General features: G+C 37.7%; 1 protein-coding gene and 1 non-coding gene across 2 annotated transcripts; both read left to right on the top strand.

Moving 5' to 3' along the window:
* On the top strand, positions 1 to 26515 carry TMEM167A (transmembrane protein 167A). The gene is made up of 4 exons (XM_055342244.1): positions 1 to 79; positions 9752 to 9861; positions 14267 to 14301; positions 22329 to 26515. Exons 1-4 carry the CDS (start codon positions 77 to 79, stop codon positions 22397 to 22399), a joined length of 219 nt encoding a protein of 72 aa, XP_055198219.1. The 5' UTR covers positions 1 to 76; the 3' UTR covers positions 22400 to 26515.
* LOC129521103 (small nucleolar RNA U109) lies at positions 11695 to 11829 on the top strand. Its single transcript, XR_008666761.1, has one exon. It is a non-coding gene; the product is annotated as a small nucleolar RNA U109 (small nucleolar RNA).
* Positions 26516 to 26745: the final 230 nt, after the last annotated feature.

Here is a 26745-nt window from a genome sequence, read left to right as displayed (position 1 = left end):
GCGGGGGGCGGGGGCGCACGCCTCTTCCGCCCGGGGCCCGGAAGGGTGATGTGGCTGGGGCTCCGCCGGCCTCACTATGGTAAGACCGGGGGCTGGGGGGGTCGCCGCCGAGCCTCGCGAAGGGGCCGCGGGCGCGAGCCAGGGCTGGAGGGAGGGCGGGGAGCCCCGTCCCTGGCCCGACCCCGCCGGGCTCGGAGGCGCTCAGGCCCGGGAGCCGTGTGGTGCCCCCGCGCCCGAGAGGCCCCGCGGTGGCAGGTGCCGGCGCCTCCCGCACGGCCCCCCTTTCTCATTTGTTTCGAGGAAACGCGCAGGTTGCCTTAACGCTGTGGTTTGCAGAAGACTCGGTGTGGGCCCTGACCCTGGGGAGGCGTGGAGGCCTCGGGATCGCGCTCGTCCCGGGCCTGGCGCAGGGGCTGCGTGGCGGCCCAGGAAACCCCGAGCTGCACGCCCCTCCGCCCCAGTTTTGTCTGTTGAGTCGGGGACCTCTCAGGCCCCCGGTCGGCGATCTTTGCTTGCAGAGGGGGTTTTCCTTCTAGGAACGTGCTGGTGGGGTCTGGCCTTCCCCGCCCAGGCTTAGGGGTGGGTGTATGATGTTGTGTCACTGCAGATTCCTTGGGTAGCTGGGGCCTCTTAGGAAAATTTAAAACGAGTCGTGAAAAGTCTTCAAAAGAAATGCATACATCTCCAGGCAGGGGGGAAGAAAAAAAGAAGAAGAAAAAAAAAAAAAAGAGGCAAATGGTGCCCGGCCTCGAGGACAGATGCGGTATCAGGAGTAGTGGAACCTCCCAAGTTGTGTCTGAAGGCCCGGGGACACGCCAGCGGCCTCTACACCGGGTGAATCCACCACATCTACAGGCCGAATGTTGCACTGATGAGCATGTTTCTGGGGGAAGGATGCGGATCTTTTTTTTAAAGATTTATTTTATTTTATGTATTTATTTATTTCTGAATGAATGAATGAATGATAGACCTAAAGAGAGGCAGAGACACAGGCAGAAAGGAGAAGCAGGCTCCATGCAGGGAGCCCGACGTGAGACTCGATCCCGGGACTCCAGGATCACGCCCTGGGCCTAAGGCAGACGCTCAACCGCGGAGCCACCCAGGGATCCCCAAGGATGGGGATCTTTGATCACAGTATCGAAAGCAACCATGACCAACCCCGCCAGGGAAAAGCTCTTGTGAGGTGGAAGTTACCCAGCTTCTGTTTCTAGAAGTTCCCGCAGAACTCCATACCAACACTAAACACTTAGACGTTTAATCGAAAACTCATCGTATCTTGCTTTCCCCCATCTGCTTTGGTTCTAGATGGGGCATAGAAAACTGTCTTTGCTGGAGAACTTTACCACTTAACAGAGGAAATGGCAGTTTGCTGGCATTTTATGCCTTCCTTAGCCCAGAATATGCTCCAGCTCCTTTGCCTGCCTACCGCACAATTGGATCAGTACACTTCCTCTCAGTAGTGTCATTAGCGAACTGTTATTTAACTTAGAGAATTGTGGTTCTTCTTTCAATTAAAAAAGAAGAAAGACTTATTCTTTTTTTTATTTTATTTTTTTAAGGGTAACCTCTTCCCAGAAATCCTTCCCTGCCCTTCTATTTTCTTCTGAGTCTCTTTTCATGTATACAACAATTCCAGAGTCCCTCCAGCATAGCTCTTAACCACAAAAAAACAGCAATACATTGTTGCGTATATTTCTTCCCTCTCTTGCTGGAGTTTTCCAAAGTACAGACCAGGTCTTTTAATGGCAACTAGAGAGACTTTACACGTCTAGGGAAACAGAGTCATGTAAAAGATGCTCAGTGCCTTTAAGGACTTCATAGTCCACTGGGGGAGATTATTAAATCAGTAAATTCCATGTGTTGTCTGCTACAATAAAGAAAAACAACATGTGTAGTGGAAAGAGCTTTAAGAAATTAGATGCAGGGATGCCTGGGTGGCTCAGTGGTTTAGCACCTGTCTTCAGCCCAAGGCGTGATCCTGGAGATTCAGGATCGAGTCCCGCATCAGGGTCCCTGCTTGGAGCCTGCTTCTCCCTCTGCCTCTGCGTGTCTCATGAATAAATAAATAAAATCTTTAAAAAAAAAAAATTCGGAGCACAACCAGTTCAGTCCAAATTTCTGGGCACTGATAGTTTTTAAAAGCTTCAAGTGATTCTTAAAGAACAGCCAGGGGATCCCTGGGTGGCGCAGCGGTTTGGCGCCTGTCTTTGGCCCAGGGCGCGATCCTGGAGACCCGGTATCAAATCCCACGTCGGGCTCCCAGTGCATGGAGGCTGCTTCTCCCTCTGCCTGTGTCTCTGCCTCTCTCTCTCTCTGTGACTATCATAAGTAAATTTAAAAAAAAAATTTAAAATAAATAAAGAAAGAAAGAACAGCCAGGCTTCATACCATTTGACTCCACATATTAAGAAGTTTGTCCCATTTATCAGTCTTGGTCGTTCCCGACTGCATGGTCGGAACACTTTTCTTCATAATAAGACTTGCACTTTGTCCTTTGGAATACTTGTGACTTATCAAATTATCAAGAACATGTCAAGTATTTATTGCTTTTTGTAAGTCCACTGCTTATCCTAGTTCTATGTATGCTTTCTCCTATCAACTCTTTGATCCCCTTGTTGCTTTATATTTAGATCTCTGGTATCTATAAAATCGTTCTGAAACTAAGCCACAGAAACATAGCAAATGCATTATACGTACCATGACAATGAGATGAAAGTAAGTACAAATGACCACCTACGTTGCCAGTGGAGAACAGAACTGAGTTACTTCTACTCTGGGCTACAGCTTTCCTCATAGCCTTGAAAGTTCTTAATTTTAAGTGGAAAGTGTAAGTAGAAAAGGTCTCTACATTTTTTAGACAAGACCAGTAAGATCAAATGACTATTTCGTCCAGCTTCTCCTTTTATAAGTGAAATTAGACTGATATGTAGAGGTGCAGATTTATTCAAGGCAAATTTATATACTGGATTATTTCCTAAATAATGCAAATGTTTAATGGCCACTGATACTGAGACAGGTTTTCAACATCAAAACATTAAGCAATCCTAGTTTCTTGGTTTCAAATTAAACCATACCTGGTAAATCATATACCTGATTTGCATATCAGGTATAATTTCAGTGCTCCCTTATAGTAAGCAACAAAGGTTGAACTCAGATGCTAGTAACACCAAAAGAAAACATCAATAATTCTGTGTGAATGGAAATAGTGACTTATCTTGGGCAAGTGGGGTGGGGGGGTGTTTGCTGTTTGCACATTTATATACAGGCTTCATTTATCTCTGCATTTCCATGTTTCCCATTTTAAAAGATAATAGTGATACGTATAAGTTAACAAGTAGAAACTAGTTAGAAAATGCTGGCCTGACCTAGATTTGTAAATGATAAAATGCTGACCCACTTTTGCAGTGTTGGGTCATTTTTATCACAATTAGGTCAGGAATATCATTTCTGGGTCTCCTTCCACCTCCAGAGAAGGATAAATGTGTAAAAGCAATAAGTCTTAAAACGAGTAAAATTGTTACTATTGCGGGTTTTAAAAGTTATCTTTGGTATTAAATTCTTGTTTAAAAGTGAATTCCAGTTAAACTGGAGGAATTTAATATGTCAATTACTCCCTCATAAGAGGCAATCAACATTTCAAGCTCCCACAGGGTGTTATGTGCATAAGGAAGACCGTTCATCAATGGGTTAAGCAATTTGTTTTGATAATGCTAAAAATAAATAAATAAGCTATATGGAGTTCAAGTGATCCAAGACTAATGAAAATACTGTAGCCGTAGTCTTTTCTGTAGATTAAGTACAGTTAGCAACCAGTCACTGAGCACTTCAGACAACTGTTTTAGCATATAAATACGTGTATTTCTGTGCCTTTCTCATTACTTCTCTGTGCCTATAATTATACTCCTGGCATCTTTTCCTCTATTTTTCCCTCTATTCCTAATGCCTCTGATGGTTTCTTAAACTATTTTTATAAATCTTTAAACAAAACCTTACACTGAATTCTTGCCTTTATATCCAAACTTAATGAATATAGTTTTAACATTCAGATATGACTGAAAACAATTTCTTCATAGATAAAATGATAAATATTGAATCTGAAATAAATATTCCTAACTTTTAAAATTGACTTGAAAATAGTTTTTGAAAAGATGTGTTAACATCACAAGTAATTTTTTTGTTTTAGCACTAAGCTTTGCATCAACCAATCTCCATCTATTCACTGATAAGTTAGTTCATCTGCAGCAGTGGCCAGATGAAAGTCTGAATTATTTTCATTATTTCAGATGGCCTAACAAATTGTGATTTACTTAAGAATGATTAAACAGAGTGATTTTTCAAGTATATTTCTTTTTTGTTTGGATGGCTTAATTTAGTACAGTGGCGTAATTATTTGAAGCATATCAGAAAGTCTGTGAGTAGTAGATGATAGGTCTTGAGCATGGAAGGATTAGTAAAAGGGTCCTTTGGAGAAAAATAGTTTAGGATCTCCATTACATTATTTAGAAGAATGAACACTTTTGAGACTAACAGTTAAAAGACAGGGCAAGTCTGCTGTATTCTACAACCCCAGATGTCACCATTCTGATCATATTTGAGGTTGTGCTCCAGAGAGTGTATCTCTCTAGGGAATGTCTGTTAGGTATGGTAGACAGAATATCCTTCCCCACTAAAAACAAAAACAAAACCCTGTAAATATGTTCTCTTACTTGGCAAAAGAGATTGGATGTATGTGATTAAGAATTTTGGAATGGGGGGCAGCACGGGTGGCTCAGTGATTTAGCACCGCCTTCAGCCCAGGGTGTGGTCCTGGGGTCCCAGGATTGAGTCCCCACGTCTGGCTCCCTGCATGGAGCCTGCTTCTCCCTCTGCCTGGGTCTCTGCCTCCTTCCCTCTCTCTCTTTCTCTCTCTGTCTCACATGAATAAATAAATAAAATCTTTTAAAAAAAAATTTTTTTTTTGGAATGGGAAGAGAAAACAATCACAGGCTCCCTTTAAGAGGGAGGCAGTGGGCTCATAGTCACAAAAGAAGTATCAAGGTCAGTGTGATGAGGAGTCACTAGCCAAGGACTGCAGACAGCATCTAGAAACTGGAGACGGCAAGAAAACATTCTTTTCCTAGAGCCTCCAGAAGGAGTGAGTTGAATTATAATTCCTTAGTTGCAATGTGCATTATTTGATGTTTAATATTTAGCTAAATTTGTTTAAACTGGGCAGCATGCCATTGTATAACTCCCTGGCATTGCCCAACTGAAAAGTAGGTAAACTTTAGATTTGAGAATTTCTTGAGGTTCTGGAATTAGATGCCAACCAGCTAGCCTATTCGGTCAGGTCATCCACACCTCTTGAAGATGTATATCTCTTAACAAGTTAGGTGGAGTCAATACGTTCATTGTCCTATATGCAAGTACCTTGAATCTGGCTTCTTGGTAGAACTTTCTGTGAATTCCAGCTAGTGATACAAGAAGATTGAGATGTTGAAAGGGAATTAATTACCTGAGGCTTTTATTTTACCCTCCAGCCTGGGCCCTTAACATATAAACATCGGGTATTTGTTTCTTCCATCTGCATTTTCCAAAATATCATTGACAAGTAAATATAAATGCAGTGCCATGTGTGACAATTTCTCTTGGATAGTTAACAAAATATTCAGCAGTGTAATCTGTCCCTTTTTTAATAGCATCCATTGTTAATTTGGAATTTTTGTTGTTAATTTGGAATTTAAGTATGCTCTTGAATTTGTTAAAATGTTCATTATTTGCAATTGTTTCAAGTGCCTGTTCATTTAACATTTTTCAGTGACTTCTCTGAACTATTTTGTTTAATATGCACAAAGAATTGATAAAAATTTCAATAAAATATAGAAGAATTTTACAATACAGTTTGATGGATGCTATCCATCATATACACACGCACAAGGATCCTGACTCTGCTTGTTGTGGCAAGTGGGGACAGGAAGACTTCACAGAAGAGGTGACTCTTTTTTTTTTTTTTTTTTTTTTTTTTTTTTATTTTTATTTTTTTATGATAGAGAGAGAGAGAGAGAGGCAGAGACATAGGCAGAGGGAGAAGCAGGCTCCATGCACCGGGAGCCTGATGTGGGATTCGATCCCGGGTCTCCAGGATCGCGCCCTGGGCCAAAGGCAGGCGCTAAACCGCTGCGCCACCCAGGGATCCCGAAGAGGTGACTCTTATGTTGAAACATGATGGTTAAGTCAGTTCACCAGGCAGGCAGAAATAGATGGCCTGTGCAAAAACAAAAGAGTACCTTGAAAAAGATTTCATGATCTGAAAAAAACTAAACACAGTAAATTTTACTTCCTTTATCACCTTTTTTAATCATCTTTTCCTCTATTTTATAATGGAATAGGCTTTTTTTCTTAGCTTCTTCCTTTGTAATAACATTTTCCTATTGAAAATCTCCATTATGTTTCTACAAGAACAGGAACATCTGTTTCCTTTAAATCTGAGACAAAAATTTTCTATCAGAGGACAACAGATGCTAAGCATTAAAAGGAATGCTTAGGTAGGGTAAGCAGTGGTAGGCTAATGTCTGTAAGTTTGAAACATTCTTGTTTGGTCAGAATAGGAGTACATCTAAAAGACTTTACCACCTAAGAATATTTGTTTAAATTTTCAAGTCTATAAACCCCAGAAACAAAGTTGTATGTGTCATATATTACACACTTGTAAATGGTTTTCATCTATAAGTGGTTTCACACGCAAATGTATATATACACACCCCACTTCTGTAATAATAGGCATGTCTTTAAGTGCCTCTTAAAATTTTTTATTATATGAAAATTCAACATACAGAGGTAAAAGAAGAGTATAATGAAGCCTCATTCCTTGGCATTTCATCAACCCCACACCTCACACCATATACAATGGATTATTTAGAAACCAATCCCAGACATCATATCATTTAAGCTTTCCCCCCCCCCACTGGACATTCAGGGAAGGAAAAAGTACATATTGCAAAATTGTGAAATATAGATACTCCATTAAGAACATGATAAACCTACTTTACAAATTGATTTTCCAATCACTCTACTACATCAGTTCTTTGCTTAATACAATGTCTGCTCATTATTCCTTAAACATGCAAATTCCTTAAACATTCATATTTTCCATTCTTTTGTCTCTTCTGGAGCTCTCTATTTTGCCAATCTAATTGTGCCCTTTCTTGACTTAGTCCTTGCTTCTCCTTGAAGCTTTTCCTGACTTTTTTTTTGAAAACAGCTTTTTTTTTTTTTTTTGCCAGTATGGTTCAGCCACCACTTAGCATATGCTACAGGGAATTGCTATTTACTCTTTAAAATATGTGTCCTGTTCTAACTTGATCATAATTGCTGTGTGCCTCAGTTGTCTCATATATAAAATAAAGGTATTAGTAACACCTTTCTCAAATATATGAGAATAGATTAAATAATCCAAAACAAATCTTTGGTGAATATCAGTTATTGTTGTTAGCTATAGACTTCTGAAAGGAAGGAATCCTGCTATGTACTTTTTTTAATCCTGTGTCTAGCCTCATGCTCTACACAGTAGATACTAAATACATTGTTAGTTATGTTGACTGGAAAGAAATCTGTGCCTTATATTTCAGGAGGTTGTTATCAAATACTCTATCAATATATACATGTTGAAAATGAGATCTTTGAAAGATAAACATTTTGAAATACTGTGTTTTCTATATAGAATTTCTCTTTAAGTTCATTTATTGATTTACTTCAGTTATAAAATTTGTATAACTTGCTTTCACAAACAAAATTAAAATTCAGTTCAATAAGAAACCAAGACATACTAAACTTTATCCTTTATATATCCAAGAAGAAATGATTTGCATACAAAACTATTAAAATAGTAATTACAAATAATTATCTTTTTCAGACTCTTAAGATACCACTTAGAAATTTTGAGAAATCCAGAAAATTTGAGAATTGGGTTAAAAACCCTCCAGAGATAATCATTGCATTCTCCCCTCGCGTTTGCATAAAGGTTTACCCACCTGAAGATATGCTGATTGTGAAATTTTGTGTGCAGTTTTCCCCACTGCTTAGCATTGTACATAAATATTTTTTGTCCTTAAGAATAGTGATAAATAACATGTATAATTTCTTAATGTTTTGAATAGTTTGTAAAGATTTATCATAAAAATAAAAGCTTAAAAACTATTGACAGTTTGGTACAAGGTTAGTTCTTGTTTAAGGAATCTCCTAAGAATAACCATTCTTGATTCTGATTTATTTTTCCATATGAACTTCAAAATCGGTTGTGTATTTTGAAAATAACTGGTTGGTATTGAGTTCACTTTAAATTTATATGCTAGCTTTATGATGTTGCTTTCCAATGCTGGTATTCCACTCCATTCTACTTTTATGTTTTTTTAGTACATTTAAAGATTTTGTCAGTTTTGTTCTTTAATGCCAGTGCTGCATTTCTTATTAAGCTTATTCCTAGGTATTTCAGCTTTTTATTCTAGTTGCTATTACAAATAGACTTTTTTTTCCATTAGGTCTTTCAGCTGGTTGATAATATAATTCTGAAGACTCTTGATTTAAATATTTAATTAGGTACCCAGCCACCTTACTCAGTTCCTTTATTGTCTATATAACTATTATTCACTAGATTCTTTTGGGCTTTTCAGGCGACATTTAATATTTGTAAGTAACAATTTGGCCTTTCTCAAAAAATTTTCATAGCTCTTATTCTTTGTCTAACCTCTGACAGTCACTATAGGAGGTCCTTCTGAGTTTACTAATAAGCATTTTGCTAGTTACTGTGTGAGATTGATTTACCTACCTTACGTAATAGAAACATTGTTCAAATTGTTTTATTTATTCAACCATTATTTATTGGTCTACTCTCTGATAGGTGAAAAGTCAGAAGCTGGGGTTCAGAGCCTGATAAGATATTATCCACTTTCAGGGATGAGTATTATGAAATGTGTAACAGTTCATGTGGGAACTGGAGAAACGAGAGTTCAATGTGAGAAAAGGAGACGGGGGGGGGGGGGGGGGGGCCGATGGGTCCTAGGAGACTTTCTGGAAAAGATGATGCTTTAGCTGAATTCTAAATAGACTGAGTCCACCTCCATTTTACTTTGGGGAAATGATTTCCTGTGATTCCCGTGTTAAATTTTTTGAATAATTTCTAAAGAATCAGCACTGAAAGAGCAAGTGGTTTTCTTTCAACAAAATCTAATAGTTCAGGATTAGTCAATGCATGGAACATGATTGCTTAGATTGAAAGCATTCTTCTCCTAAAAAAAAATTTCAGAACTGAAAGAAACTTCAGGAAACAGTCCATATCCCCACTGCGCACCCAGTTTTATGGATGTGAGAGAGAGACTTAGGTTAATGATTCAGCTGAGGTCTTAAGGCCATGTATCTGCAGAGCTTGAAAACACTATGTCCTGCCTAGTAGTCTAGGCTCCTAGAACATCTATATTAATCACATATTGATTACGTTTTGGTGAGCTTTTTTGGATTCATGACATTTTTAGTAGTGTTTTCAAGTTCTTGAATTTAGAATTTTTGTTGCATCTTCTGCATGCCTTAGTCGAAAGAATGGAGAGGAAAGTACTCTCTCGGAATACCTTATGATTTGGGATTTTAAGTGTTCTCAGACATGTTATTCTGTTTGCCTATAAGAGGAACAAAAGTATGATTTTTAATAGAAATTGTCTGGCATTTTTTTTTACCTGTGCTGTTTTTCTTGCGATATTAATTTTTCTTTTTCTCTTTTTAGTCTGCCATTTTCAATTTTCAGAGTCTGTTGACTGTAATCTTGCTGCTTATATGTACCTGTGCTTATATCCGATCCTTGGCACCCAGCCTCCTGGACAGAAATAAAACTGGGTATGTTACTAATGATACCTAATCCCCCAAATTAGTTCCTATAGATATTGAGGATAAATTAGCATAAAAGTCATTAAATAATTTAATTCCTGTATATCACTTAGTTTTGTAATAACTTTTTACACTTTCTCCCCTAGTTTTTAAAAACTAAAAACTTTTTATTCACAGAATCTTAATAAATTTTTTTTGTTGTTGTTTTGTTTTTAAATTTTATTTATTTATTCATCAGAGATAGAGAGAAGCAGAGACACAGGCAGAGGGAGAAGCAGGCTCTATTCAGGGAGCACAATGTGGGACTCGATCCCGGGACCCCAGGATCATACCCTGAACCAAAGGCAGATGCTCAAATGCTGAGGCACCCAGGCTTTCCAATAAATTTTTATTTATTAAATATCAGAAGTGACCCGAAATGTGTTAGACTGAGAGGGGTAGGGAGAAGTATATTTAAAGACATGACAGGTTTTTTTATGGGATTAGAAATAACAGTTTAGTACCATCAAAGACCATATTGGGCCTTATTTTTTAGTGGAATAATTAGTAAAGTTGGTTATCATGTTTTTTGAAGCATAAAAGAGTTTGCAAGCACTGTGTCCATTAAACTGTAATGTGGCCATTCTCTGTCCAGTCCAAGACTGCTCTAATCATATGGGCTCCCTGTTACTATTAGAAAGCAAACATATGGAGAAATTTAGCTTACTTAAAGCCATAATAAAAATTAAGTCTTGGGCTTGCCACATCCCTTTTATTTTATGTTCACACCCTGAAAAAATTTGAGCTCAATATGATACCACACAGAATTAAAATTTTTAAAGTGCCATCTTCATAAAACAGAAATACATATTGATTTCAACCACAAGGAAAGGTATATGAAAAAAAAAAAACGGATCATGTGGTGGAAGCTATGTAAACTTTCTTTGCCTTGCATATTTATTAATTTCTATTGAAAAGTGTCTTAATCCTTTCTTGATAAAAGCCTATACCTACTCAATCGTTTTAAGAAATAAAAGAATGAAAAAATACTTCACATAGGAATAATTATCTCCAAAACCTGTATCAGGCCAAATTAGGATCCTACAAGGTCAAATTCTGTTCCACTAAAGAAAATATACAAGAGGCAAGGTGATAGCCATGAGAGTAATAATTTCTGCTTCACTTTCCTTCATCTCCATTCTATCTTTGAGGACATAATTAGCATTTATTCAAACATTCTGTTATCTGAATCACTTGGCTTTTGTTACCATTTTCCCTTTTTATTTCCTAGGGTTGTTAAACATGTATAAAGGAATAAATAGAACCTCTAACCATTTTGAATATTACAAACTGATAATCCTGTTCTTGTAAATTGATCATCTGTTGCTATTGGCCTGAGGGATTTTATTTAACCTACTGATAGTATTTGTCCATCAGTTTTTATGACAATCCCCTCTTCCTTTGTAGCTGATGACTTTTCATCACAAGTTTTTCTCTGAAGTCCTCCTGCACTTAGTCTTCCACTCAGTTTCTTTGTCCTCCTTTGAAATTATATAGTACTTTGTCCGTTTCCGTTTGTTGAAGTTACATAATCTTATTTGTTGCTTAGACAGCAACAAATAAAGCCTTTCTCCCCAACTAAGCGGTTTTATGTCTTCCTTTCCTTCTGCAACCCCTGACTATTGACTTAGAGCATATGGTAGAAACCAGTAGGCATTCTCATTGATCTGTTGTTTGGTATTATAATATAATGCATAACATCCACCAAATAAGATGTTTAATGGTTTATTTCATTAAGCAAAAATCACATAGTAGCAAAATAGAATATTTCTGCTTTTCTGGTGCTGTTAGGAAGAAAGTAGACTGCATGTGGAAAAGTCTGTTCCTCATTCTTTGGGGAGCAAGAATACATCCATTACATGCTACATTAAAAAAGGAGTTCTCAGGGCTACCAACCTTACAGTAGAGGTTGAGTAGTAGTATATTTCTCCTACATAAAAGAGCAAAGAAGTAGCATACCTATTTTTATATTTAAAGCATATGCTGAGGAGCACCTTGATGGCTCAGTCGGTTGAGCATCTGCCTTTGCTCAAGGTCCTAGGATCGAACCCCACATCTAACACCTTGCTCAGAGGGCAGCCTGCTTCTCCCTCTCTTCCCCACTTGTGCTCTCTCTCGCTATCTCTGTCATTATCGGTCTCTCTCAATTAAATAAAATCTAAAAAAACAAAAAAGCATATATTAATACAGTCAACTGTTTAAAGGCTTTTCTTAAAACTTTGTTTCTATAGAAATGTTAGGCCCCATTTTATTTTGACTTGTGTATAAGAAATGTTTTCTCTGGGAGAAAATCTCAACAGGCTATTGTCCTTCTCTGTTACATGTATGTTTTTACGAGATTCAAAATAAACTTGTTATACTGAGTATGAGATATCTAGACTAGATAAAACAGATTCTTGTTGATTTCATTCTTGAAAATAACATTTTTTTTGCTGCTTCAAATAATATAAAACTAAAAAGTAGCAATAAACGATTGCCACTTTGCCTCATTTCCTATTATTATAGACCTGATAGTCTATAATAAGAAATAGCTAATCAAATAAGTTGATGAGCTTTATCGGTAGTTATATTTATTGGCTTATAACCATGGAAACCCAAGCAGCATAAGTTCCTGTGTTTTGATAAATAGCATTTGGCATATTATAGAAATATGTCTAGGTAGGGAAATATATGGGAAAGGCTAAAGTGGTACTGATAAATCTGTAAGTTGCCTGAGTTAGGAAATCTTTTTCATTTATATAGTTTTTAATGTATGTTAAAACAATTTCCCAGTGATGCTTTGAGTTATTTCAAACCTGAAATGACCCTGATTGTGATCATATGGTTTTAGATTATGTTGTGAGACTCCAGGCTTCCTGTACAGGAGCTTTGGGTGTCCTGCGTCTGAATCCTTTATCCAGAGTAGCTTTAAATCAATAATGAATGTTATAATCAATAGGTTTTTAGAATCAAGGATCCATGGCATTGCAGATGACTAACTGCCTTCCACTTTTTGATGACATGTAAGCCAATTTTAAGTGATACCTGAAATTACTGTCATATGTGCCATTAACCTATTTATTACTGAACATGGCATATGTTAGTTACTCTTCTGAAGACTTACTGTGTAATAACTCATTGAATCCTTATAACAAGCCTATGAGGGTGAGTCCTATTGAAGAGAAAATAACTTGCTCATAGTTATGCAACCAATTAAGTAGGATTAAACTTAGGCACAATCTGGTCCTTATATTATCCTTCTTATTTTCAAGAGTATATTTGAATTTTGTCCTTTTATTCCTATCGTAAAATTGTTGAACTTGTCAGAATGGCCATCCTTCAAAATAAACTTGTATTTTTGCCCATTTCATGTCATCTGAACTAAGAAACTTTTTGCTTTGAGGTCAGAAAGTTATACTTCAGAGGAGTAATGTATATGGAACTTAAACCAGTAATTTCTTTCAGTGCTAACCACTCAGATATAATTATTCATCAGCTAGCCATCTCTTACGGAAAAAAAAAAAGAATATAAATTTCTCTGGAATTTAAGTATTTCAATTTTGTTACACCAATTCTAACTTACTATAAGTTCTGCTGATTTATCTTGATTTGTAGCCATGTATAACACCATTTATAATTCTCTTGTCAGAGCAACAAAATGGCCGTCTACAATCTTTTTATATCTTTTAGCTATCTATATTCATTGAATGACTCCGTTGGTTTTCTTTTAAAGCTGATATTAAAAAAAAAAAACTGGTACTTTTTATATATCTTAAGTGAAATATGTGTATAATTTGTATTTAATTCATAGTATATTCATTCATAGAATTGAAATGAACATCATTCTATTTCTTATTTCCAGAATGTATGTGTTTTAAATGCCATATTTAGTTAACTCATGCACAGTGTCCCTAAACTAGGATTTTGTACTTATATTGAAAACATGGGCACATATTTTTATATCGTCCTTTATTGCATGACAATTATGTAAATCCTATCATTGGAGTTCATGGTTATAAATTATTTAAATACAGAACTGCATTCTGAAAAAAAAAAAACTGCATTCTGTGAAAAGTAATTTCTTTAGTGTGAGAGTTGTATGTTTTGTGTCAAAATCACCCCAAACCAACTGTGTTCATTTATCATTTTCTCAAAAATAATGTTTATGTAAATTGGCATATGCATTTTTTACTTTTGAAAATAAAGTACTTGAAGTTCACTGTGTCCTTCTTTCCTACATAAATGGTAGTTCAATATCAAATAAATTTCAGTTTTGAAATATCAAGTATCAGAAAGAAAATGCCAGTTTGTAATGAATGCTCTATAGGATACTGAGAGAATGATAACACCGTTCCCAGTAATCAGTAGCTACTTTTTCCTTTTTTATCCTATGCAGATTGTTGGGTATATTTTGGAAGTGCGCCAGAATTGGTAAGTTTTTGCTTATAATCTCCACATCTTCAGCTATAAATTGTTGGCAGTTTACTTAAGCCATATTCATACAAATCAAATGTCAGTGTTAAACTGCAGGCCTTTTTGCACATTTTTGCTAAAGTTTATGGAATTCCCCCAAACTCTTTTCCTTGTGCTATTTAAAACTAGACATGATGGATACCTCATAATACTTAAGTAGCAGGAAGATGGAGAATACAAGAAAAATCTAATTCAAATATCAAATACTATGCATTCCAGGTGTTGAGATTTCAGACAGATGTGTATAGTTTTTATACACACATGCTGATAGTATAGAGCATGCTGCTCTGTATACTGTGTACTATTTTGATAACTAAGGATAAATTTCCTATCTGACGAAAGACTTCTAAGCAACCATTTAAACATATTCATTTTATTGCCCTATGCTAAGTCCAAGAATGTTGTCTTTTAGAAAGCATTAAATGTTTGACCTGTCAAACACATGTGGTCATAGCTGAGTTTTGTTCTAATTGATCAAAGTTAAATGTGATTATTTTCTAAGTGTCATCATGTGTTTGTTCAAATAATAATTATTCTTATCCCATCCCTATATGTATATAACATTTAGCACAGTGCCCAGCTCATAGTACACTCTCAAGTGCTTGGCAGGTGAATGAATTAAAATGTACTTTACTGATGTAATTCACCAGTAATCTCGAATAATAGATCAGACCCTTTTTAACATAGCTAGTTCAAAAAAAAACATTTTAAATCTTTTTTTTTTTAATTTTTATTTATTTATGATAGTCACACACACAGAGACAGAGAGAGGCAGAGACACAGGCAGAGGGAGAAGCAGGCTCCATGCACCAGGAGCCCGACGTGGGATTCGGATTCGATCCGGGGTCTCCAGGATCACGCCCTGGGCCAAAGGCAGGCGCTAAACCGCTGCGCCACCCAGAGATCCCCAAAAAAAACATTTTAGAGCATTTGTGCTTATTCCACTTGGACAGAACAAAAGATTATTACCTCTCTTTGGAATTACTTCTATGAATTCCTCAAAAAAAATTTAATTTTAGTACTCTTCCAATATTTAATACATATGTAACTATTTTTTCTTTTATAAAGTAAGGAGACTTTGATTAAAAAGAAAAATTTTACTGCATTTGACAGTCTACTTAGCTAGTCTCACAATAGCCTTAATTACCCCAAAGAATCACTTTAAATAAGAGGGGGAGTTTAGGGGCCATGTCCCTTAGATAACTTCCATTTAGAGAATTATGTTTTACTTTTGAATTCATTTCTCAGAGATGTGGAAATATTAGAAGATGGTCCATAACAGGAAAAAAATTGATTAAAGATTAAAAATTACAAGCTAAAATTTTGTAACATTTAGAAATTTTTCTAAATAAATGTATTTTTTTTAATAAATTAATTTTTATTGGTGTTCAACTTACCAACATACAGAATAACACCCAGTGCTCATCCCGTCAAGTGTACCCCTCAGTGCCCGTCACCCATTCACCCCCACCCCCCACCCTCCTCCCCCTCCACCACCCCTAGTTCATTTCCCAGAGTTAGAAGTCTCTATGTTCTGTCTCCCTTTCTGATATTTCTCACACACTTCTTCTCCCTTCCCTTATATTCCCTTTTGCTATTATTCATATTCCCCAAATGAATGAGAACATACACCGTTTGTCCTTCTCCGGTTACTGTGGCCAAGTTCAAAAAGGGTGTTGCCTGAGTTCTCCTCTGGGATTTTGATGGAATCTTGTCTCACATTTAGATCTTTCATCTATTTTGAGTTTATCTTTGTGTATGGTGCAAGAGAGTGGTCCAGTTTCATTCTTCTGCATGTGGATGTCCAATTTTCCCAGCACCATTTATTGAAGAGACTGTCTTTCTTCTAGTGGATCGTCTTTCCTCCTTTATCGCATATTAGTTGAGCATAAAGTTCAGGGTCCACTTCTGGGTTCTCTGTTCTGTTCCATTGATCTATATGTCTGTTTTTGTGCCAGTACCACACTGCCTTGATGAACACAGCTTTGTAGTACAACCTGAAATCTGGCATTGTGATGCCCCCAGATATGGTTTTCTTTTTTTAAAATTCCCCTGGCTGTTTGGGGTCTTTTCTGATTCCACACAAATCTTAAAATAATTTGTTCTAAGTCTCTGAAGAAAGTCCATGGTATTTTGATAGGGATTGCATTATACGTGTAAATTGCCCTGGGTAACATTGACATTTTCACAATATTAATTCTGCCAATCCATGAGCATGGAATATTTTTCCATCTCTTTGTGTCTTCCTCAATTTCTTTCAGAAGTGTTCTGTAGTTTTTAGGGTATATTTTGAGAACCATTTGAATGGTAAATGGTTCTCCAACCTTTTATTTTCAGGTTGTAGGTGTCCTTCTGTCTAAAATGAGTCTCTTGTAGACAGCAAATAGATGGGTCCTGTTTTTTTATCCAGTCTGAAACTCTGCGCCTTTTGATGGGGTCATTAAGCCCATTCACGTTCAGAGTTACTTGAACTTCTTCTTAAAGGGGAGTTTTAAGAGTCCCCCTTAAAATTTCTTGCAGAGCTGGTTTGGAGGTCACATATTCTTTCAGTTCCTGCCTGTCTTGGAAGCTCTTTATCTCTCCTTCCATTTTGAATGAGAGCCTTGCTGGATAAAGTATTCTTGGTTGCATGTTCTTCTCATTTAGGACCCTGAATATATCCTGCCAGCCCTTTCTGGCCTGCCACGTCTCTGTGGAGAGGTCTGCTGTTACCCTAATATTCCTCCCCATGAAAGTCAGGGACTTCTTGTCTCTTGCTGCTTTAAGGATCTTCTCTTTATCTTTGGAATTTGCAAGCTTCACTATTAGATGTCGAGGTGTTGAACGGTTTTTATTGATTTTAGGGGGGGATCTCTCTATTTCCTGGATCTGAATGCCTGTTTCCCTTCCCAGATTGGGAAAGTTTTCAGCTAGGATTTGTTCAAATACATATTCTGGCCCTCTGTCCCTTTCGGCGCCCTCGGGAACCCCAATTAAACGTAGGTTTTTCTTCCTTAGAGTGTCATTTATTTGCCTTAATCTGTCTTCATGGTCCCTTAATTGATTGTCTCTTTTTTCCTCAGTTTCCCTCTTTGCCATTAACTTGTCTTCTATGTCACTCACTCGTTCTTCCACCTCGTTAACCCTCGTCGTTAGGACCTCTAGTTTGGATTGCATCTCATTCAACTGATTTTTAATTTCTGCCTGATTGGATCTAAATTCTGCAGTCATGAAGTCTCGTGAGTCCTTAATGCTTTTTTCTAGAGCCACCAGTAGCTGTATAATGGTGCTTCTGAATTGGCTTTCTGACATTGAAGTGTAATCCAGATTTTGTAACTCTGTGGGAGCGAGGGCTGTTTCTGATTCTTTCTTTTGAGGTGAGGTTTTCCTTCTAGTCATTTTGCTCAGTGCAGAGTGGCCAGAAACAAGTTGTATTGGAACACGGGGGAGTATCACTGGTCCGTCCAGCTGGTCTTCTGGGGGAGGGGCCTGTTGCGTTGATTTTCAGGTGTTAGCACTTGGGGGAGCTGCTCTGCCCCTGCCTGCTGCAGGGCTCAGCGGGGGTTGTTTACCCCGCCAGGCCCCAGGAGGAACAGTCGCAGTTGCTATGGCAACTCTGGAAGCCTGGATTCAGCCTCCGCAGGAACTACGGGGCTCGGGGCTCTCGGCTCTCCGTCCGCAGGGCCTGGAGGCTCCGGGGCGGGGCCGCTGATCTGCTCAGCTCGGGGCAGGAGCGTCCTCGCTGTCTCGGGCCCTCCCGGCCTCTGCCTGTCCCGGGGGAGGCCGGATCCTGGGCTGTGTCCCGGCGCCCTGTGCTCTGGGGCCTGCGCTGGTGGATTCGCGCTCCCGCCCTGCAGCTCCCTCCCTGGAGCCGCTCCCGAGCCCCTCCGAACTGCTCCGGTGCGTGCTGCAGCCCTTAGGGAGCTCGGAGCACTCTCCTGCGCTCGCAGGTGTCTGTCAGTGTCCCCGGGAGCCCGAGGGCATCCCCGCCCTCCTGGGTCCTGCTCCAACTCCCTGCGAGCCCCTTTCCGCCCGCCCGGGAAGGTTGGTGCAGCTCCTGCTCCTCCGGGTCGGGGCTCTCCTGTCCTGGGGACACTCGCCCCGGCCTCAGCCCGGCTCCTCGCGGGGCCCCTCCCCCTCGGAGGCCTTTTGTTCCTTTATTTCTTTTTCCCCGTCTTCCTACCTTGATAGAAGCGTGAACTCCTCTCACTGTAGCGTTCCAGCTGGTCTCTCTTTACATCTCAGGCCGAATTCGTAAATTTTCAGGATGGTTTGAAGGTTATCTAGGTAATTTGGTGGGGACAGGTGATTTGGGGACCCTGCTCTTCCGCCATCTTGCCCCTCCCCTCTAAATAAATGTATTTTAGAAATAGTTTGTTAGCCATTGAAATAATTAATTATAAGAGAGCAAGTTTTCTTCCCTTGAGCTTTTGGTGACAAGCATGACCCATTAACAGTGGAAGTTTTGAGTGTCATACCAAATCATGTAGAAGTTCTTTTAAAATCTGTTATGATGAGATTATAGGATTCATTGGCCTTTTAGGTGTTTTGCTGTAGAAAATGAATGTGTAGTATCGAGTTTCAGAGAAAAGTATCTCTTTCAAGGCCTTGAGAATTCACTGTACTTTTAGCATAACTGTCCTTCCTTAGTGTTTTTGTCATACTTTTTTATTTCTTGAGGTGATAGACAAGTGAATCTTTCTTTTATAGAGAAGATCATTGACTTTAGGTAGCTAAGGCACAAGTGTGGCCTAGATAAGTGGTTATCAATCAGGACATTTAACATTTTGGTTGTTAGAACTAGACTTGGGGAATATATACTGAGTACAGGTCACAGATGCTGCTAAACAAGCTACAGTGCACACAGCAGCCCCTCACATTGAATTAGCCCAAAATGTCAGTAGTGCCAGAGTTGAAAGGGCCCAGCCTAGATTTACAGAGATTTGTGGTACAGACTTAACTGACATCCAGTCATGCACAACAGCTGCAAAGCCTGAAATAACAATAGAAATCTAAACCACTTTGAAAATAATCAAGAAGGGAGAGATAGAAGAGCACCCTTGATGGCTAATTCGGATAGCTACTAGTAAATGTAAATATATGTAAACCAAACTGCTTGTTTCAAAGTCAAGTCACCCAGAAAATGAAATAATGTCAAGGAACAGAGTGCAAAGAATAACTCAAGTAAACTGCAAAGAGAGAACATAATGGAAGAACAAGACAGTTCTAATAAGTGATATTCTCTGTATCAGAGTAATACTGAATATTCATTGCTATAAATATAAAAATGGAGTTAGGCGGTGGAGTTTTCACCTTAATATTATGAAGTTGCTAATTCATAAATAAAAGATACTTGAATTAAGGGATTTTAAATGTGGGATGCCTGAGTGGCTCAGCAGTTGAGCATCTGTCTTTGGCTCAGGACGTGATCCCGGAGTCCCGGGATTGAGTCCCACGTGGGGCTCCCTGCATGAAGACTGCTTCTCCCTCTGCCTATGTCTCTGCCTTTCCCTCTCTGTGCTTCTCATTAATGAATAAATAAATCTTTAAAAAGGGGGGAGTTAAATGTTAAGGTATTTTTAAATCCATTTTATGTAATTGGAGAAGTATATACAGCTTTATTCAGTAGCCAACCCAGATGACCTTTTCACAATTGTTCATGAAAAGTATAGCCAAAAATTTAAGGCATCTGGTCTGTAGTTCTCTTAATGATTTCCTGTATCATCTATTTTTATGTCTCATTATAAACTGTGCCTTTCTTTTTGCCTGGTCAGTTATTATTTTCATTTTTTCTCTTAACTGTATGAATACCATAGGTTAAATGGTTCACTTAAAGTATACCTTCTTGCCAATTATGTGAAAGCATTAGCTTTTGATTTTCACAAAATGGCTCAGAAAACGTTGATGCTGATATGCTGCTTTCTCAGCCACACACTCCTCTCTTATCTTGACACAGAATGTATCCACCAAGAAAAAGGATGCATCTTTAATAGGAAAAGGCCCAGCCAAATCATCTTATCATGTTACACATCACATTACAGCAACTGTTTCACATTCACTTGAACAGACCTAAGACCAGACAAGAAGTAACATTCTTACTCAAGTTCAACCAAAGATGTTTAGTTCTACCACATGGCAATCTCTTTTAAGAAAATTAAAAACAGGAAAATGAAAACCATATGTAAATTATGGGATTCTAAGTTGGAAGATGAGGAAGAGAAGAACTTCCTCAAAACTTAATTTCCAGCAGATGGAAAATTTAGGGCACTATTAATTTCTTCTTTTAGGTGTTTAATAAGACTACTTTAGACAATTAGAGTATCTAGTCCTAATTAGATTGACTGGGTTGTTTATGAAATCCACCTGAAAATTATGTCTGAATGGCTTGATTTTGTTTGATAACTTAGGTTGTTACCCAAAAGAATTAACATTGATTAAAAATGATGACCCAAGTTATTTTTTAGTTTAAAAAGATTTTTGCCAGTTGAAATAGTGGCATTGTGAGAATGCTTTTGTCTCACTTTTTAGATTTTCCTTTAGATAGAAAGTAGCTCGATGTCTATGGACTGAAAACACTTTAAGAAAAACAACAAATGCTTCTTTTACTTGTATGTGTGTAGTATCATCTATGAATATTGTCATTGAGCAGACACAGAGGTAAAATTGATAACAGGATGACTGTGTGAGCTCTTTGAGGAAGCTCTGAAAATAAAAATGCCCTTGAGGATTTTAGTTGATGATGGTGGTCAAGATTGACATTTTCCAGAGATAGTTACCTAAACTTAAACTTCCCAAATGAAATAGTTCCTTGCCAAAGGAACTTAGTTACTGGATGAGAGCTGATTTTAAACATCATAGAAAAACACAAATGAGGGTAGTATTAACAGTCTCTACTACAGGACGCCACGTATATGCCTATGATTATTTCTAGAGGTAGCACATCACTCCCTCTTCTTCCTTTTTCCTCTCTTAAGCACCCCCAGAGTTTTACATGGTACTTTGTGGAATTGTACAGCCCTTAATTAATGAAAAACAGGAAAAGAACAAGATGAGTTTGGGACAACTCACAGTCACAGGATCTCTGTTTGCAAGACAGTTTCACAGGCCAGCTCTGTTCTGCTTCATGCAAAGGAAAGTCTCCAAGTAAAAACACTTTTTAAACACATGTGAAAATTGACTCATAAAATTAGTTGTTTAAAGTTCTACATTTCTAACCCAAGAGTAATCATAAAGTTTTTCTTTAAATTCCAGTTAGTTAACATACAGTGTAATGCTAGTTTCAGACATATAATATAGTGATTCAGCACTTCCATATGTCATTTGGCATTCATCACAAGGGCCCTCCTTAATAACCCCCATCACCTGTTTCACCCATCCCTCCACCCACCTCCCCTCTGGTGACCATCAGCTTGTTCTCTATAGTTAAGAGTGTTTTTCTTAGTTTGTAGTTTATGTCCATTTTTTAAATGAAGTTTTATTGGTTATTCTCTGTTTATGTTCATTCATGAATGCTTGCTTATTTATCCCCGTTTAAGTGTCATGAATTGCTACCACTGAGGGAAAAAATTATGGCTAAAAATTCTATGTTGAATTTCTTTTTATGCATAGAAATTTCCGTTTTTAACAAGAAAAAATAAGCAATTGTGGGGGGGGTCCTTAATTCAATTATTTGAGATCATTTATCTTGGATCTGTGTCCTACATTCTGTGTTACATTTTTCAGTATCTGGGTTTGTGCAGTGGTGCAGCAATGGTGTGTCAGGGATTTTCTAAACACATGAAAAAGAGGTAGTCTTAGAAATAAATCAGCATAAGTTTGCTCATTCTGTATTGTACTTGCTTTTATGTTGCATCTAGTTCTTATTTGGCCCATCCCCCCAAATATGGGCCTCCGTGGTAGGAGCTTTATTTTGAGTCCTAGGTCTCCCTCTCCCTTAGTAATAACCTTATCTTATCCATGTTAACTACTCGGTTAATAAACATGAATATCTCCCGTTTTTTCAATAGGTGAACGGAAGAGTCCTTATGTTGCAGTGTGCTGTATAGTGATGGCCTTCAGCATCCTCTTCATGCAGTAGCTTGGAAAAATATCAGAATTTAATTGCCATCGGATTTCAGTATGAAAAAAGGACCTATCTACAGAAAATAATGGAATGAATGGTTAACCCTTTTATCTCTGAACATTGAATGAGATAAATTTCCAGCTGCTCTTCTCTATTTTCGTTATTGGACCAATGTTCTATATAAATAGGATGTAACCGTTTAATACTCAGAGTTTAATATGTCTGTAACAATCAACCTCAGTACTGTAACTACAATATTACCTTCTGCAATGTTATTCTTTTATGTCAGATACCAGTTCTTAGTGTGGTATCTCCAAGGCGCATAATAGAAAACAAAATTAGTAAATTACCCAAGTTTCTTTCACTGTGATTTGGGAATGATAAATCCTTGTAGAATGAGACATTTTTCTGAACTAGCTTTTTTACTGGGGAAAAAAAAGTTCAATTTGTGTTGGTAAGGATTGCATTCATATTTAACAATGCTTGCTTTTCCTCCAGCCACACCAGACCATTAACAGAGTACCTCTAAGCAAACTATAGTTTATCACAGGTGTTTCAGCTATTTGAAACAAGCCTATGCAGTTTTAAGGAGGAAGATAAATGAGATGTGACTTAAGAGTAGTACCAGGAGAATGTTTGTATTTAGCATAAAAAGAGTTTAGAATAGCTTACTGGTATAGTAGCCTCTGAAAACTCTAGATGAGTATGGAGAAATATTTTAAGCATAAATTTGATCAGCTGTCATTCTCTGAATAAGACTACATTCTTAGAGTGAAAATAGCAAAATAGAGCAATTACAGAATGATAATGCTATTTGTGTTCATTCTTTTTAGTGTCAGGTCTTTTATCTTAATTGCCCCGAACAAAAACTGTATTTTATTTGTTTGTTTTTGAATACAGCACTTTAAATCTAGTTTACTTTTTTATGTGTCAATTTGAACTAGAACTCAGTAGGTGGTGTTAAACGGTTTTCAAATGTACCTATCCATATTCCTTGGCATAAATGTCTTTGAGTTTTGATAACAAAGAAAGACTCTCAACAATTTTCATCAAAGCAAGAGAAACATTTGTAATGTGACTTATAAATTTTGCAATAGAGCAGTTAATTTACTATTTCTTAAGGTTCAACAAAATTCTGTTAGAATTTCACAGCTTAGAACTTAAAAATTGCCCATCATAGACAGTACTAATCAGATATTGTTGTCCTCAGCTGTTAATACCTTTTCTTTTTTTAAGAAAAAATTATTTAATTATTTTAAAATGAGTCTGCCAGTAGCTCTTTCTTTAGAAACAAAGTCTGGAACTAAAAGCCATATATTTTTAAAGACCACTTTAAACTACTTGAAAAGAATTCTAGGAAACATGTAAGAAAAGTTTGTTATGCATTGCCTGCTTTTCTCAGAAAAGATAAAAACTGCTGTAGGCTATCAGTATATTTGTTTATTTTACATTTTTGGCGTATCTCACTGGCTAATAGATCCTAGAGGATCTTGTATATTTTGCTTTAGACAAGGAATCAGGTTATGATCATTGTGTCTGAACTATCTTTTGGGCTTTGCATTAGGTCAAGAATTTTCAGGGTATCCTAAAAATAGGACTCTTATCAGCATATACGTGCAGAGTAAGTCACCTTTCTGGGTCTGGTTTCTGAGTGGCCATCTGTTGTCCAACTCTGCTGCCAACTAGACTTTCCAAAAAGATTTGTCAACTAGTTTTTTATATGTTAACACAAATCTAATTATTGAATAAAGAGAAGCATATTCTGAGTAATCAGTTGTAGGGCATTTCTTTAATTTTGGCATTTTGGAGAAAGTAGGTAGAATGTGGAAAAAGAAATAATTTCTTTCAAAAATTTGTGGTAACATATAAAAAATTTTGCTGTGTGTAGATGCTCAACAGAGTGGGAGGCAGCTTATTTCTGCCCCCAGACATTGTGACCTTTTGAAACACCAGCTCTTTGGGAGGTAGAGGAAAGACACAGGATTCTATGAAGAAAAGCAATTAGCATTTTCTTTAATGTATTTTTATCAAAGAGCTACTGCTGAATCCTGTTCTCTAACCCAAAGGGCAGCGTAGGTAGTTTTAGGCCCACAGAATATTCAGATATTCCTGTTGTGGTCTTGGTGGGGTGACAGGATGCAGAAGAGGATTGAGGGTCAATTTAGCATCAGATGGACTGCCTCTGTCACATAGTCTTACCACAGGGCTGGATGGGATGGATGGTGGGCACTGAAGTCCACAGCTTTTGCAAGGTTTGAATCCTCTGCCTAACCTCTTTCCTGGCTCCATTAGCTTTTTATTTGTCTCCCTAGAAATTGTTTTATGCTGATATTTAGTTCCTGATTGGCCTCAGCTATGTCCATGGTAGGAGCTAGTCTTCTTTCCAGGCGGTCTTAAAAAATAGTCCATCAAAACACCATTTGGTCTGTTGAATTCCCTCTGTGGCTTAAAAAAATTTGGATTCAAAACCAGTATCTTGTAAATGCCTGTGCTCCTGTGTCAGGCACTTTCCATGTTCAAATTCAAAATAGCCCTTTCACACTAGGGATAATAGTAGTATCTAATTTGTAACAGATTCCTTCATCTTAGTAATATGCAAATCAACCTAGTTTTATCTTAATACCTAGAAGAGGTCAGAATGCAGTGACTCCAGGTGTACAAAGAAAAAAAAAAAAAGAACAGATCTCTACCTAGCTCTGTGGGAAAGACCTAACATTTGTAAATAGAATGTATACATTTCACCATTCTTTCAAGCAGCGTTATGGAGTACAGACTGTACATTATCACTGAAGACAGAAAAACAAGTACATAATTTCTTCCACCCAGTAGTTGGATGTGGATGTGGCTCCACAGTGCAATGGATGAGAGAGATGAAGTTATTTATACAAGTGCAATATGATAATGTTTATTATTGGAATGTTATTATTGAAATATGCCAGGACTCTAGAAGAAAATGAGGGTGACAACTTAGAGATAAGAATTTCCTTCCAGAGAAGCAGTGCTTACACTGAATTTAAGAGCAGTATGCAGAAGCACCAGTGGTATATTTTTATGAACTATTAGTACCTAGCTTGTTGTGCCCTTGGGGAGGAGTATTAAGACATAAGCCTAGAAAAAGGTGGACTGAGGTTAGATCCTAGAGGGTCTTGTATTTTTTCTCATTATTATTACCTACCTCAAAATTGGAGTTGAATATATGTTCCCTCCTGCCTAACCAAAAAAAAAAAAAAACCTTGGAAAAAAATCTTTGGTATATGTGCAAACAAGTTTAAATATATCCATGCCAACCTTACTTTGGACCAGGAATACAATAGTATACTCTCCAGAGACCCACCTGCATAGTACATAAAGCCAAGGTAACATTAGGTCAAGTATTTTTAGGAACTTTCAATAGCTCATACTTCATCAATGACAAAAGCACCCATGATGTATTTTTTTGTTGTTGTTTTTTAAGATTTTATTTATTTGAGAGAAAGAGTACGAGTAGAGCGGAGGGATACAGAAAGGGAGAAGCAGAGTCCCCCACTGAGCAGGGAGCCCTACGTGGGACTCAATCCCAGGATCATGACCTGAGCTGAAGGCAGACACTCAACCAACTGAGCCACCCAGGTGACCAGCAGCCATGATTCTTAATGCACACATCTGCACAAAAAGTGGAGGTGGTAGCACTGTCTACATTTCCAGAGCACAAAAAAGATTTCTTATAAGCAAGGACTTGTACTCTCTTCAAAGCCTTTGGGAAGTTATTAGATCATAGGGAGCTAAAAAGAATTGAAGATTCTTAGGGACCTCTTTTAACTTTCTTTGGTGTTCAGGAAATAGCAGATGTTCAAAATATAAGTAACTAAGTAATATCAGCATTGTGAATAAATAATATAGATAGCCCTGTTAGTCCCAATCAGCAAGTTACTACTGGCATCCAAAAATAGCTTCATGGTTATGTCAGTTATACACTGCCTTCTGTGGTTTCTTTTACTTTGCCCTACAGTAGTCCCAAAATAATCTGAAATGCAGCTCTGACATCAAAAAATGGAGGAGGTGGAAATATATTCCCTGTGATTTTAAGAGAACAGAATCATCCTACTCTGGTTAGCGAACATGTTTCTGGTGTGTAATAAAAATGAAAACGAACTCCCAAGAGCCTCCCAATTTTGTCTGTCAGATGAGTGAGAACAGTTTTAAGAGGTTAAAATTTTGAAATTGGCAGCTTTTGAGTAAAATGAAAATGACGGTATTAATTGTTAACACTTCCTTTAACCTTGTCTTTCATTAAGAGCCTTCTGATATCAAACACTTGGTCCAAGATCTGTCTGTGAGCAGTGTCCACCAATTATTCAGTCAATTTATACCATTTAATGAGA

This window comes from Nyctereutes procyonoides, unplaced genomic scaffold, assembly GCF_905146905.1.
Source record: "Nyctereutes procyonoides isolate TBG_1078 unplaced genomic scaffold, NYPRO_anot_genome, whole genome shotgun sequence".
In the NCBI taxonomy this organism is placed as follows: Eukaryota; Metazoa; Chordata; class Mammalia; order Carnivora; family Canidae; genus Nyctereutes; species Nyctereutes procyonoides.
Note: the sequence above shows the minus strand (reverse complement) of the source record. Positions and strands in the feature narration are given on the sequence as shown.

Coding starts and splice junctions, on each gene's coding strand:
- TMEM167A (XM_055342244.1), top strand. Junction 9,862..14,266: donor CTGGACAGAAATAAAACTGG/GTATGTTACTAA, acceptor TATCCTATGCAG/ATTGTTGGGTATATTTTGGA. Junction 14,302..22,328: donor TTGGAAGTGCGCCAGAATTG/GTAAGTTTTTGC, acceptor TTTTTTCAATAG/GTGAACGGAAGAGTCCTTAT.